Below are 13,738 nucleotides of genomic sequence, written 5' to 3' on the forward strand. Positions count from 1 at the left end.
TGATATATATATATATATATATATATATATATATATATATATATATATATATATATATATATATATATATCTTTAAATTTCGAAAAAGTGTCCTATTTCAACTCGCCAAAATAAATATATAATAAATTTAAAAAATGTAATGTAATCTTGATGCGATCTAACTGGAGTGATTCAAGATTTAAAATAACATCCTAATTTTATTTCACTCTTCGAATAAAACAATTATTATTTAAATAATTTTTTTCTGTAAAATGGAAAACAAATTGTTATGTACTTTGACGATTTGTGTCACGTATGCGTGACTTTATTGAGCCAGATGTTTGTGGGTTGGACTCACGCAGACTAAGTTCAAAATGTTAAAGTGATAAGGAAACACGGCCGTGTTTTGAGTGTCGAGTTTTAAACGCAAAAGAGGGGCCTGCAAGTGTTTACATCACTGACCTGAATGGCCGTTATCTTACACGAGTCAACTAGTTCAGCGGAAGCAAGATTATATATTCCGCTATAATTACAAAACCGATGAATTTCTGAGTAGTCTCAATCGATTCTTCGAGGTTATATTACTTAATAAAGCTGTCTTTTAGTCTCCGTGTCCTCTAAAATCGAGATTTCTAATTCAAAATCCAAAATAGCCAAATTATTATATGACCACAAATCGTCATAAAATTGTGCATCTGAACCTTGTTCCGTGGGATGGCGCCACAAGAGGGATTGTGCATCTGTATCTTATTCTGTGGGACGGCGCCATAAGAAAGATGAGCTCATCGGTCGATAGATCGATATAAAGGGTATATTACACCACCCGTGCCACCTCTTTTGTTCGGCAACCGAATGTCATACGGAGAGTCATACGGAGATAAACAAAAAATTTTTATAGGAAACCTTACCCATAGAATCAGTTGGTGGTACTACGGTTTTCCGAAAAAAATTGAAAATTATCTAAACCGAAGATAACTTCAAAATTTTAAATAAGAGCATGTATCAAATGTGACATCACTCACACGTAATGCACATGTTTATTTATTTTACAAGTATAAAAATACAAAATATAATAAAAATCCGTCAACGCAACTATTTTATATATGCAATTTATGCATTATTATTATAAAATAATTTGTAATAAATGTCTTTGAATGTATTCGTATTGCCGTTAGAAGTTTCGTAGAGCATAAGTATCACTCCGTTTCGTACACAATTTAATACTTGCTTTATACCTGCGCGGGTACGATCCTAGTTCCCTTTGCATGTGAATAGCCAAAGCGAACAAAGAGTCTTTCTTTGATTGTATGACAACTTTCGTGGAGGGACCAACCCTGCGCACTAGGATCGGTTTGCGATTCTAGAAATCGCCGTCTATATACATGCACATATATATACTTTTATATTTACAGTGACTCCTTTGCATCACACTGCAAGCAAAATGTCCAACAATGTCACTGATTTTCGTGCGCATTATTACATATTTTATATATTTTTATATTACAGTAATAAACTAAACGTATGCAAAAAAAATAAAACCACTGGATAAATAAGACCGCTGGACTCGAACCAGCGATCTGCAAGCCCTTTGCCTATTCTGCTCTGCCACCGCCGCCGCTTGGTCACCGAGCTACTATTACTGTACTTAAGGAGCGCGCGAAACTTTAAAGCGTTTTTTCTCGACATTGCTTGAATTGTGCATCGTCTCCGATTAGCGTTTAATACTATTCTACTAATACTACATACTTACGCAATTACAGCGAAATCGGTGTCCCAGAGAGTGTAGACTTCCCTTGCCAGTAGATCAAAATAAATATCTTTTATTAGAAACATTTTTCTTTATTTCAACTATTAATCGAGAAAAATTAAGAAAATAAAAATTTCAAATACGTTAACACGTGTTTCAATCCTTTTATTAGCCCTTGTTTTTCAGATCAAATGTTCGATTGTTTTCCATTTATGAGGGTAAATAAAAGAAGTATCTTCTCCTGAAGAGACCTATTGAGTGATATCACATTCAATATATGTTTCCATTTTAAATTTTAAAGTTATCTTCGGTTTAAAATACTTCCAATTTTTTCTGAAAAGTAGCATCAATTGATTCTATGCATAAAATTTCCTATAAAAATTTTTTATTCATCTCCGTGTGACACTCGGTTGCCAAATAAAAGAAGTGGCATGGGTGGTCTGATACACCCTGTATAATGTCAATGAGAAGCAGTGATTCGAGCCGCGCACGCAAAAGTTTTTCTCCCTCCATTTACGCACACAAATCGTTTTGTATTCATGTGATGACGATCGTCACATGGATAGACAGAACGCTCTATATGCGTAAGTAAAGGGGAAAAAATGCTTGTGAACGTGGTCTCGAAATTGCATTATTGATGAGAAGACAAAAATTTGAGAGTTGTATGTTGACATAAAGTAAGACAGAGAAAAATGTAATACGTAAGTCGTGAATGAAAGGCTATTGTTGTATGGATGTGATTATGTATGTGTTTTTCTTTGATTACTTTACATTTATTGTCATATTCAATGTAGCCCTTGTACAAAAATGGATGATATTCCAAAAAACTTACCTTCCAAAAAAAAGTAAAAAAAAGCGTCGAGTTTTTGCGCTCCGTATAAAAAACTAATGCAAAATAATCTGTGCAAAAATTATATTAAATAATTCATACAACAATCTGTAGTTTTCTACTGCAAAATTAATGGTATCAGGAAATTTTCGCCTAAGGTAAACGTCCCAGTGGTCGAACATACATGTCCCAATGCCCTTATAGAAATATCATACTAAGAATCATTGATAATTACTTATTATCCAGTATTTTTAATACTGAAAATAAGTAATTATCAATGATTCTTAGTATGATATTTCTATAAGGGTAGTTGACATATTTGTTTTGTATTTTTCTTTGTTGAAATGCTTTTCAATATACAAAACAATATAATAAATGAAAAGAAATATTTAGTTACTTTGTGATTTTGTTTCATTTATTGATAAGCATCTTAACAAACACAAGTATATTATTAGTAATTCAATTATCGGTACACGTTCAATCACTAGGACGTTTACCTTAGTAATAAAAAAAATAAATAAAATAAAATTATTCAGATACACAAAAAAACTTGGCGCGCCCGGGTTGCAATAACAATTTTAATGTTACCTACAAATATTCTATAACCTTACTGTGAAATAAAATATGTTTTAAAATTCTCTGAGATGCATCTTAGTGTTATCTGGCCACGCCAAGTTTTTTTTTTGTGAATCTGATTAATTTTATTTATTTATTTTTTTATTACTTGACACAAATTTCCTGATACCATTAATTATGTAATAGAAAACTACAGATTGTTATACGAATTATTTAATATAATTTTTTACGGATTATTTTACATTAGTTTTTTATATGGAGCGCAAAAACTCGGCGCTTTTTTTAGAAGATAATCCACTATATATAACATTACTGGAAAAACTAAAAATAATTTTGGTAAAGTATAAAAACTTAAAAGTATAAAAATTGAAAAACTTTTGAAAAACTTAACCTATAAAAAATGTCGGTTGCTTTATATTAAATTAGTACAAACGCTGAAAATCTACGTTGGATTACATTTTGTTAAATACTTAAGATGAAAGAAACAAAAGATATTCTAGATCAAGTTACACAGTTCCTTTATATATTTATATTTAAACGTACTAAATAATTCTTAATATAAAAAAAATATTTAATTAACTAGCCTAATGTTAAAAAAATCTAAATCACAAAAAGACGCGCGCGTTGAAGCGTAAAATAAAAGTTCCAACCTGTTCGTTAGTTGTAATCGCTGCAAGCTGTTCCTGTAAGGTGCGTACTCTTCTTTCGGCACCCGCCAATTCGTTCTGCAAAGCTGTGACATTGACACTGTTATTACCACTGCCAGTGCCAGTCTTAGCTAATTCGCTTCGTAATTTATCCACATAACTTTGTTCTTTCTCCAACATAAGCTGGAATGTATGAACTCTTTGCGTTTCCAGCTGCCGCTTTTTTTCATGCTAAAAAAAACAATTTAAGTGGCAATATAATAAATAATAAATTAACTCAGACTATCGTATGTTCTTGTAATTATAGCTACAGCTACTTTAGCCATTTCGAGGGCAAAAATATCAAAAGATCATTCATTGTATTTTTCAATTTCATTCATTGTTTGTTTTTATGTGAAAAATATTTTAAATTAAATTTCTAACACACAAAACATAGTTTCTTTTGAAATATTAATTAAAGGATAATAATGTTATTATGTATATGACTCTCTCGAAATCTCGTATTCAATAAAAACCGTAAAAAACTTAACTATTTGGAAAAACTGGCCAATTAACTCAAAAAAGCTAGTTTTCATATAACATAAGATAGCCCATTACTTTCTATAGAGATGTCTATACATTTTCATTGAATAATTTTTTTAATTAGCAAACATAATAAAAAAACAAAAATAGTAAAAAGAATTCTATCTTAGGATATTTAATATACATATTCCTATTTACATCAACTGGTTGCGGGCCTGTAATTCGAGTGTTACATGATGCTCCACCAGCAGGTGCAGTGGATGCTCTATGCAAGGAAGTTGCCGGTTGCGAAGGTGACATGTTTCCAGTTGCTGATAAGCTAACTGGACGTTGATGTTGAATGATTGTAGCAGTAGCAGTAGTGCTGGTAGTAGTGGTAGTAATAGTGGCCGCCGCGGTTCCTGCTCCAACTCCAACCTGTAGACCGGAAGTTGTAGTTGTAGCTGTAACTGTTGCTACTACTGCTGCCGCACCGCTCGTTACTGGTTTCTGCTGCACCGTCAGAACTACTTGCGTCGAAGCTACAATAAAATTGGACTTTTTAAGACATATTGTACTACAAGGTGTTTCAGGATTTGCACTAACAAAGTGGACTATGCGGTCCTGCATATTACAAAAAAAAGTATTTTTTTCCTGCGAAAAAATTGCATCCGCAAGCAAGTTTTAAACAAAAACAATATATAATAGAATAAATAAAGATATTCGACTTTACATATTCTTTCTAAATAAGTATTCATCATTATTGTTGATATAGTTGAGAACAATAATAGTTTCAAAATAGCTGTGATACTTTAACAAAATGATATTCAGTTTCTTCTTTTAAGAAGAGAAATTATCTTATGTTGCCTAGTGAAGAGATAGTCGGCAATCTTTATTTTTCTAACTTCAGATACTTTCTCTTGCTATTTCGTGTGCATATTATTTGTGCTTTATTTCTTGTAAATGTTTTCAACAATACTGTTATTCACAAAAAACAAAATTATATACTATATATAATATGGTTTATGTTTTCCTCTCTTTCTGTCCATCTTTAACCCTTTAAGTATTACTGGTACCAAAAGGACCACTTAGAATTGGATAGTTGAAACTTTATAAATGTGCTATTTAGAGTGTTCTTAATAATATTTCATTTAACCTAATCTAACCAAATCTAATATGCCTAAAAAACCATTTCATTTAACCCTTAGCTGGCACACTTCACCACAGTCACATAGCTGACACACTGGGCCGTTTAAGACCTCAATCACTAAATGCTTGTGCGTGAAAGCTATTAATTTTTTTCACTTGAAAAAATTCCAAAATTGTTTTCAAATATCGACTTAAAAAATATCATAGGTTATTTTGATAAAATGTAATATTGAGTATGAAAAAAAAATTCGAGAACGTAAAAAAACGAAAAAATTCATAACTCTTCCATTTTTCATATTAAGAGCTAAACATTTAACTTGACACTATTGAGATATAACACTTTAAGGAAAAAAATATTTTGATAGTGGCCGTTTCAAAAAAGGTATTTATTTGGGGAGTTGAAAAGACGAATTTCAGTCAAAAAAGCACTATTTATTATTTCAAAATATACTTGTTCATTAGATATGAGTGAATTTTACTTGATTAATATACAAAAATTATCCTCACGATCTTCCTCGAGCTGCAAGCGTACGGGCCGCAACCGTAACGGATACGCTATCTAATAAAACAGGAACAATATGATAGTCTTGAAAAAAAAAATTAAATGCCCTACAATATTATGTACTTACCTTTTTCTATGCCTTGATGACAAACACCAACAAAAAAAATTCAGAAAAAAATTCTTCGAATAATTATAATTGGCACACTGGGGTCTCTGATGGCATTACTCCGTTTTACTTGAATACCACAGCTAGACTGATACTTTCAGAATTACACTAGATAATTTAGGAGAAAGAGGATTCCTTGGACAAACAATAGATGATGGCACAAGCACCATTTTCGTACTATAGGAGGAAGTAAATTGGAAGTGAATTAAGCTGAATTAAGCTGGGATTCCAAAGACCCCAATGTGTCAGCTAAGAGTTAAAAAAGGTTACTAGAATGTTGATGAATTATGCACCTTAAAAAGTTAACGAAACATAAAGTTTGAATTGGGCTCACTTTTTCTAATTCATCTATCAACTCCACTCTTCCTCTCATCTTCTCTCTCCACCTCTTACCCTCCCTTTCTCCCCCTCCTACTGTCTTTCCTCAATTCTCCTCCACTTATTCCTCCTCTTTCTCTTTCCCCAACTCTTCCTAACTTCCTTATTTAAAATCTAAAACAAAATTAAGGTTAATGAAAAATTTAAATTTACATAAAAATCACTTGGTATGCTCCCCGTATAATGTTATTAATAATTGTGTGTGTGTGTGTGAGCGCGTGTGCGTGTGTGTGTGCGCGCGCGTGTGTGTGCGTGTATGTGTGTCAATATTCTAAATTTTCAGAAATACTAACTTTTAAAATTATTACATCATATGCGGACTTCAAGTAATTTTATTAACAATCTCAACTGTTCCGTTTAATCCGTTCTATTTTACTACAAATTGTGTCAAGAAAGGTTTCAGACACTCTGTATATACATATACATACATACATACATACATACATATATATATATATATATATATATATATATATATATATATAGAGTATAAAAAAATTAGACTGACAAACTTTGAGGGGAAATAAAAGACATAAAAACAAACAAATTTCGTTCATAATGTTTTTCTCTACGACGCTTCGTTTTAATACTACAGCGTACAAAATAGGGATTATATGATTTTAATAAAAAACAAACATATAAGTGGAAAAACTAAATTTATTTCAATTACACATATATATTTTAATCTTCAAAAAACAATGAACAAAAGAACGGAACAAAAATGCGCAATTGATTAGCTCAATTTATAATAAATGTTAAAAAATTCCTTCATTTGCTTCAACAAAGATGACATCGTCGAAACACAAGGATATTTTGTATTTACTTACACAACTCTTATCGATGAGGCATTGAAACAGAAACAGAATCATTAACCCGAATTTCGACGATGTCATCTTTGTGTTGAAACAAATGGAGGAATTGTTGAACATTTATTATAAATTGAGCGGATCAGTTGCGTATTTTTGTTCCGTTTTTTTGTTCATTGTTTTTTAAAATATATATGTGTAATTGAAATAAATTTAATTTTTCCACTGTTTGTTTTTTATTAAAATCATAAAATTCCTATTTTGTACCCTGTAGTATTAAAACGAAGCGTCGTAGAGAAAAACATTATTAACAAAATATGTTAATAAATATATAATATTGTTTTTATGTCCTCTATTTCCCCTCAAAGTTTGTCGGTCTAATTTTTTTACACTCTATATATACAGGGTGTCCCATTTTAATCGATCATTTCAAATATCTCTTGAACGGTGCATTTTAGGGAAAAATGTTTCAGATAAAAGTTTTGGGATTTCGAGGGAGATATAAGATGATATCATTGGTTTGACCTCGAGTGGCGTCGTCAAGGTCAGGACAAGGTCACTTTGAATTTTTTAAATAGAACCCCCCATTTCTCATTATATATTTTTATAGCATACCTCGAGAGCTTTCCAAAACACTATAATAAAATATTTTTTCATTAAGTATCTTTCGAGTTAAAAGGCTTCAAAATTATAATATTGCTGCCATTAGCATTGGTACTCAAGGTGTTCGACCGACGACTAAAACCTTTTGAATGTTGTTCAGAGCCATGACCTTGACAACATTTGTCAAGGCGATTGGAGGCTGTTCCTAATACTTTCATTTCTTCAAATTTTACAGTGAAAATGATTTTCGACGTATTCGTTTGAGAATGCCCTGTTGTACTCTTTCACATAGTCTCTTAATTAGCGTCCTATTAGGATGACGTCTATCCGGAAATATTTCGGCATAAATCCTTTCAACTGTCGTATAATTATTCCTTGCCTCACCTAAAATTCTGATCATATCCACGATTTCGTTAGGCAGGTAATCAACCATAATTACAGGACAATAGAAAAACTTGTAAAAATACTAAAAGTATTGAATTCGCCACGAGTCTCCGCCCTGCGATTGGATTAGCAATAATGCAGACAAATGACGCTAGCAAGTGAATGACACGAGCTACGATTATTAAACAAATTTATTAATGGGATTTCACACGTGTGCTTCTTTGTGGCCCTGACAAAGCGTTATAACCTTCATATGATCCTTTAGAGTCAATCGGACTCCACATGTTACCTCATGATTTTAAATTATTTTCGTTTTCACTGTCAAATTTGAAGAAATGAAAATATTAGGAACAACCTCCAATCGCCTTGACAAATGTTGTCAAGGTCGTGGCCCTGAACAACATTCAAAAGGTTTTAGCCGTCGGTTGAACACCTTGAGTACCAATGCTAATCGCAGCAATATTATAATTTTGAAGCCTTTTAACTCGAAAGATACTTAATGAAAAAATATTTTATTATAGTGTTTTGGAAAGCTCTCGAGGTATGCTACAAGAATATGTAATGAGAAATGGGGGGTTCCATTTAAAAAATTCAAAGTGATCTTGTCCTGACCTTGACGACGCCACTCGAGGTCAAACCAATGATATCATCTTATGTCCCCCTCGAAATCTCAAAACTTTTATCTGAAACATTTTTCCCTAAAGTGCACTGTTCAAGAGATATTTGAGGTGATCGATTAAAATGGGACAGCCTGTGTGCGTGCGTGCGTGTGTATGTGTGTGTGTGTGTGTGTGTACAGGATGTTTCAGACCCGTACCACCTATTTAAAATAAAGGGATCAACATTTTATTAAAAATTCAAAACCTTTTTTTACTAAGTCGAGCACGCTCTATCAAATGATGCTATATTCAACTTCCAGTATTGAAAGTTGAACCACCAGAAGTGGGTTGTTTAGACCGAAAGTTTAGTTTTTTAAATGGAATACTATTTTTTTGCAGATTCAGATTCTATGGTGAAAAATACGAAACTTATGTTTGAAACATTTTTTCCGAAAATGTGTCCACCGACCTTGAAATGACATTGAAAGTATATCAGCTATCAGACCTCTTAAGAACCAGATCTCTTAAGATCTCCTAGCCGCAGTGCAATAGTCGCCTTCGTATGATTTGACTTTTTAACATACTCCAAGTACTGAAATAAGTACTTCTACTTAAATATGTATATTACTTTCAATTCTTTGTGTACTCCAATCACACTCAAAACTTTTTAAAAGTGGACTGACTAAGATTGGAATCGGGACAATAAAATGCACTTTTCAATCAAACATAATTTTATTATTTAACTTTTCGTTATAGTCGGAATTTAGTAACAAAAACATATATACAATTTTTATTCAATTAGTAATCTTGTCTAGGCTAAATGTTCAATATGAGTTCCATTATGTAAAAGACAAGTATCAATTCTTTTTTGGAAGGAGTCGATAGCTCGACGAATTTCGTTTGCATCTAAAGATCAAACAGCTTCTGTCATTCGAAGCATCATGTTTTCTCTCGTAGTTGGGCGTTTACGATAAACTATATCTTTTAGTCTCCCCCACAAATAATAATCCAAAACAGTCAGATCAGGCGATCGTGGTGGATAATTAAAGGGACCGTATTTGCCTATCCATTTATTTGGAAACATTCTATTTAGTTGCGCTCGAGCATTTCTTGATGTAGGGGCCAGGCACCCATCTTGCTGGAAAAACATGAAAAATGTCTAAGCGTGATTGCAGAGGAACACCCTCTAGTAAAATAGGAAAATCTGTCCGCAGAAAAGCTAAATATGAAACCCCACTGAGATTTTCGTCAAAAAGATAAGGCCCTACAATCTGATTATTTATTATGCCGCACTAGTCAGCCCACTTTTAAAAATTTTTTAGTGTGATTGGAGTACACAAAAAATTGAAAGTAAGAAACTTAAGTAGAAATACTTATTTCAGTACTTGAAGTTAAAAAGTCAAATCATACAAAGGCGACTATCGCACTGCGACTAGGAAGTTCTTAAGAGACCTGGTAGCTAATAAACATTCAATGTCATCTCAAGGTCGGTGGACATATTTTCGGAAAAAATGTTTCAAACATAAGTTCCGTATTTTTTATTGTAAAACCTGAATCTGCAAAAAAAATAGGGTATTCCATTTAAAAAACTAAACTTCCGGTCCAAACAACCCACTTTCGGTCAATATTGGAAGTTGAATATATTAGGTGGTAAACTTAGCTCCTGCGGTTTTTTTTGTTTAAAAAACTCATTTATTTCGACATCAAAAGCAAAAAATACATTAATCGAAGTATTTTCCCTCGCTAGCTATACATTTTTCCCATCTTTCGGGCAACGCGTAGATTCCGCGACGATAGAACGATTGGTCTTTTGATGCAATCCATTCGTCGATCCATTTTCGCACATCCTCGTAATTTCTGAAGTGTGTATCCACCAAGCCGTGCTGCATCGACCGGAACAAGTAATAGTCCGAAGGAGCTAAGTCTGGTGAATACGCTGGGTGCGGGAGAACTTCCCACTCGAGCTGCATCAGTGTTTCTTTGACGGCTTTGGCAACGTGTGGTCGAGCGTTGTCGTGCAAAAGCATGACTTTACGTCGATTGCTGGCTACTGCTGGCCTTTTTTCCAACAATGCTTCATTCAGACGGTTTAATTGTGATTGATATCGATCCCCCGTGATACTTTCGTTCGGTCTGAGTAGCTCATAATAAACGACGCCGTGCATATCCCACCAAATGCAAAGCATTGCTTTGTGGCCATGAATATTTCTCTTTGGTGTGGATGTCGATGGTTGGCCAGGGTCTACCCATGATTTTCTTCGTTTAGGATTATCGAAGTATATCCATTTTTCATCGCCAGTCACTATGCGCCACAAAAAACTCTTCTTTTTCTGCCTGGCGAGCAGAGAAATTAAGATGTTTAAGTGATTCACAATGGCATTTGCAGTTAATTCGTGTGGTACCCATTTTCCCTCCTTTTGAATTTTTCCCATTGCATGTAGACGTTTGGAAACAGCCATCGGAGTAACATTTAATGCTGCAGACAATTCTTGGAGCGTTTGAGTAGAGTTTTCGTCCAATAATGCCTGCAAATCGGTGTCTTCAAACTTTTTCGGTTGGCCTGAGCGTTCTTTATCATTGACATCAAAATCACCACTCTTAAATCGCTGAAACCATACTTGGCATGTTCTTTCCGATGGAGCATAATTGCCATAAGCTTCGAAAAGCAATTTATGAGCTGCAGCTGCAGTTTTTTTCAAGTCAAAGTAATGAAGCAGCACATGTCGAAAAAACAACTTATCACGTTCCATATTTAATCAAAAGAAAAAATAGCACTGCTCGCTTAAATGAATCTCTTCGCACTGAATTTTATTGACAAATGTCTAACCTCTAAAATGCAGCCAGTTTCAGATGTCAAAATAAATTACACCTACAACTAACGTCATCTAACTGTGAGCCGCAGGAACTAAGTTTACCACCTAATAACATCATTTGATAGAGCGTGCTCGACTTAGTGAAAAAATGTTTTGAATTTTTAATAAAATGTTGATCCCTTTATTTTAAATAGGTGATACGGGTAATCTGAAACACCTTGCATATACCCTGTATATATGTATATATATATACAGGGTGTAAAAAAATTAGACCCACAAACTTTAAGGAGAAATAGAGGATATAAAAACAAACATATTTTGTTAATAATGTTTTTCTCTACGACGCTTCGTTTTAATACTACAAGATATAAAATAGGGATTTTATGATTTTAATACAAAACAAACATGTAAGTGGAAAAATTAAATTTATTTCAATTACACATTAATATTTTAATCTTCAAAAATCAATGAACAAAAGAACGGAACAAAAATGCGCAACTGATTAGCTCAATTTATAATAAATGTTAAAAAATTCCTCCATTTGTTTCAACACAAAGATGACATCGTCGAAACATTGTTTGTCTCATACGCTCGAAGACTGCAGAAATATTCTGAACCTGATATGCTACAGCAGTAATTCGGGCTAACAATTCTGCTTCTGTTTCAATAGGTGTCTCATAAATGAGTTTTCTAATGCCCCCATAAAAAAAAGTCAAGCGAAGATATATCTGGTGAGGCCATGCGATAGACGTGCCACTTGTCACAAGAAGCCAAATGAGGTTCCAACACGATGGATAACCTGCCCATTTTAGTGCTATTGTGCGCAATTACTTGGACCAAAGATTTAATGAGCGCTGGATAGGCCGAAGAGATCCTATCGCATGGCCTCTCCGGTCATCAGATTCATCTTTGGTTGATTTTTTTTATAGAGGCATATGAAAACTTACCTTTATGAGGCACCTATTGAAACAGAAGCAGAATTGGTAGCCCGAATTACTGCTGCAGCATATCAAGTTCAGAATATTCCTGCAGTTTTTGAACGTGTGAGACAATCAATTCGACGAGGTCATCTTTAAAACTTGTTTCGTTGAAACAAATGGAGGAATTTTTAAACATTTATTATAAATTGAGCTAATCAATTGCGCAGTTTTGTTCCGTTCTTTTGTTCATTGTTTTTTAAAGATTATAATATATATGTGTAATTGAAATAAATTTAATTTTCCAATTTATATATTTGCTTTTTATTAAAATCATAAAATTCCTATTTTATACCCTGTAATATTAAAACAAAGCGTCATAGAGAAAAAAATTATTAACAAAATATGTTTGTTTTTATATCCTCTATTTCCTCTCAAAGTTTGTCGGTCTAATTTTTTACACCCTATATATATAAGGTGTAGTAAAAAGAAATCCATTATTTTTGCATGAAATTGAAGGCTTTATTTAGCATAGTTGGAATGATCCGATTTAGGTCAAATATGCACCGTTCCTCTCTTATTGGCCAAAGCTGGCCTCTTCTTGGCGATTGATTCCTTCAGACGGTCCCATTGTGGACAGTACAGGTCCGAATTAAGAGTTTGGCCGTAGGGGAGCAGCTTATAGTGGATGATTCCCTACCAATCCCACCAAACACACAGCAAAGCCTTCCTGACTGTCAATCCTGGCTTGGCTACCGTTTGCGCCGGCTCACCGCGTTTCGACCACGACCATTTTCGCTTGACGTTGTCGTAAGTGACCCACTTTTCATCACCAGTCACCATCCGCTGCAGAAATGGGTCGATTTTGTTGCGATTCAGCAGCGATTCGCAGATGGAAATTCGGTCCATGAGATTTTTTGCGTTAACTCGTGTAGCACCCATACATCGAGCTTCTTTTTGTATCCAGCCTTATTCAAGTGGTTCCAAACGGTTTTTTGTGCAATGTTTAGCTCCTGGGCAATTGAAACAGTGCTTACATGACGGTCGGACTCGACGATTTCCATTATTTTATCGACATTTTCGACAATTGGCCTTCCAGAGCGTGGTGCATCTTTGACATCAAAATTACCGGAACGGAATCG

General features: G+C 33.7%; 1 protein-coding gene across 12 annotated transcripts in view; it reads right to left on the bottom strand.

Moving 5' to 3' along the window:
* LOC116846699 (rho guanine nucleotide exchange factor 11) overlaps positions 1–13,738 on the bottom strand; it is a 660,614-nt gene that overhangs the window by 569,588 nt on the left and 77,288 nt on the right. For all 12 annotated transcript variants that reach the window (XM_032820895.1, XM_032820894.1, XM_032820888.1 and 9 more), the window contains 2 exons: positions 4,499–4,821; positions 3,782–4,009 (listed from right to left, as the gene is read on the bottom strand). In XM_032820895.1, coding sequence (XP_032676786.1) covers positions 3,782–4,009; positions 4,499–4,821 — 551 coding nt within the window. The remainder of the gene's footprint in view (positions 1–3,781; positions 4,010–4,498; positions 4,822–13,738) is intronic.

The sequence above is a fragment of the Odontomachus brunneus genome, unplaced genomic scaffold (genome assembly GCF_010583005.1).
Source record: "Odontomachus brunneus isolate Ranch 3 - 2012 unplaced genomic scaffold, Obru_v1 Obru_scaffold_067, whole genome shotgun sequence".
Taxonomy (NCBI): Eukaryota; Metazoa; Arthropoda; class Insecta; order Hymenoptera; family Formicidae; genus Odontomachus; species Odontomachus brunneus.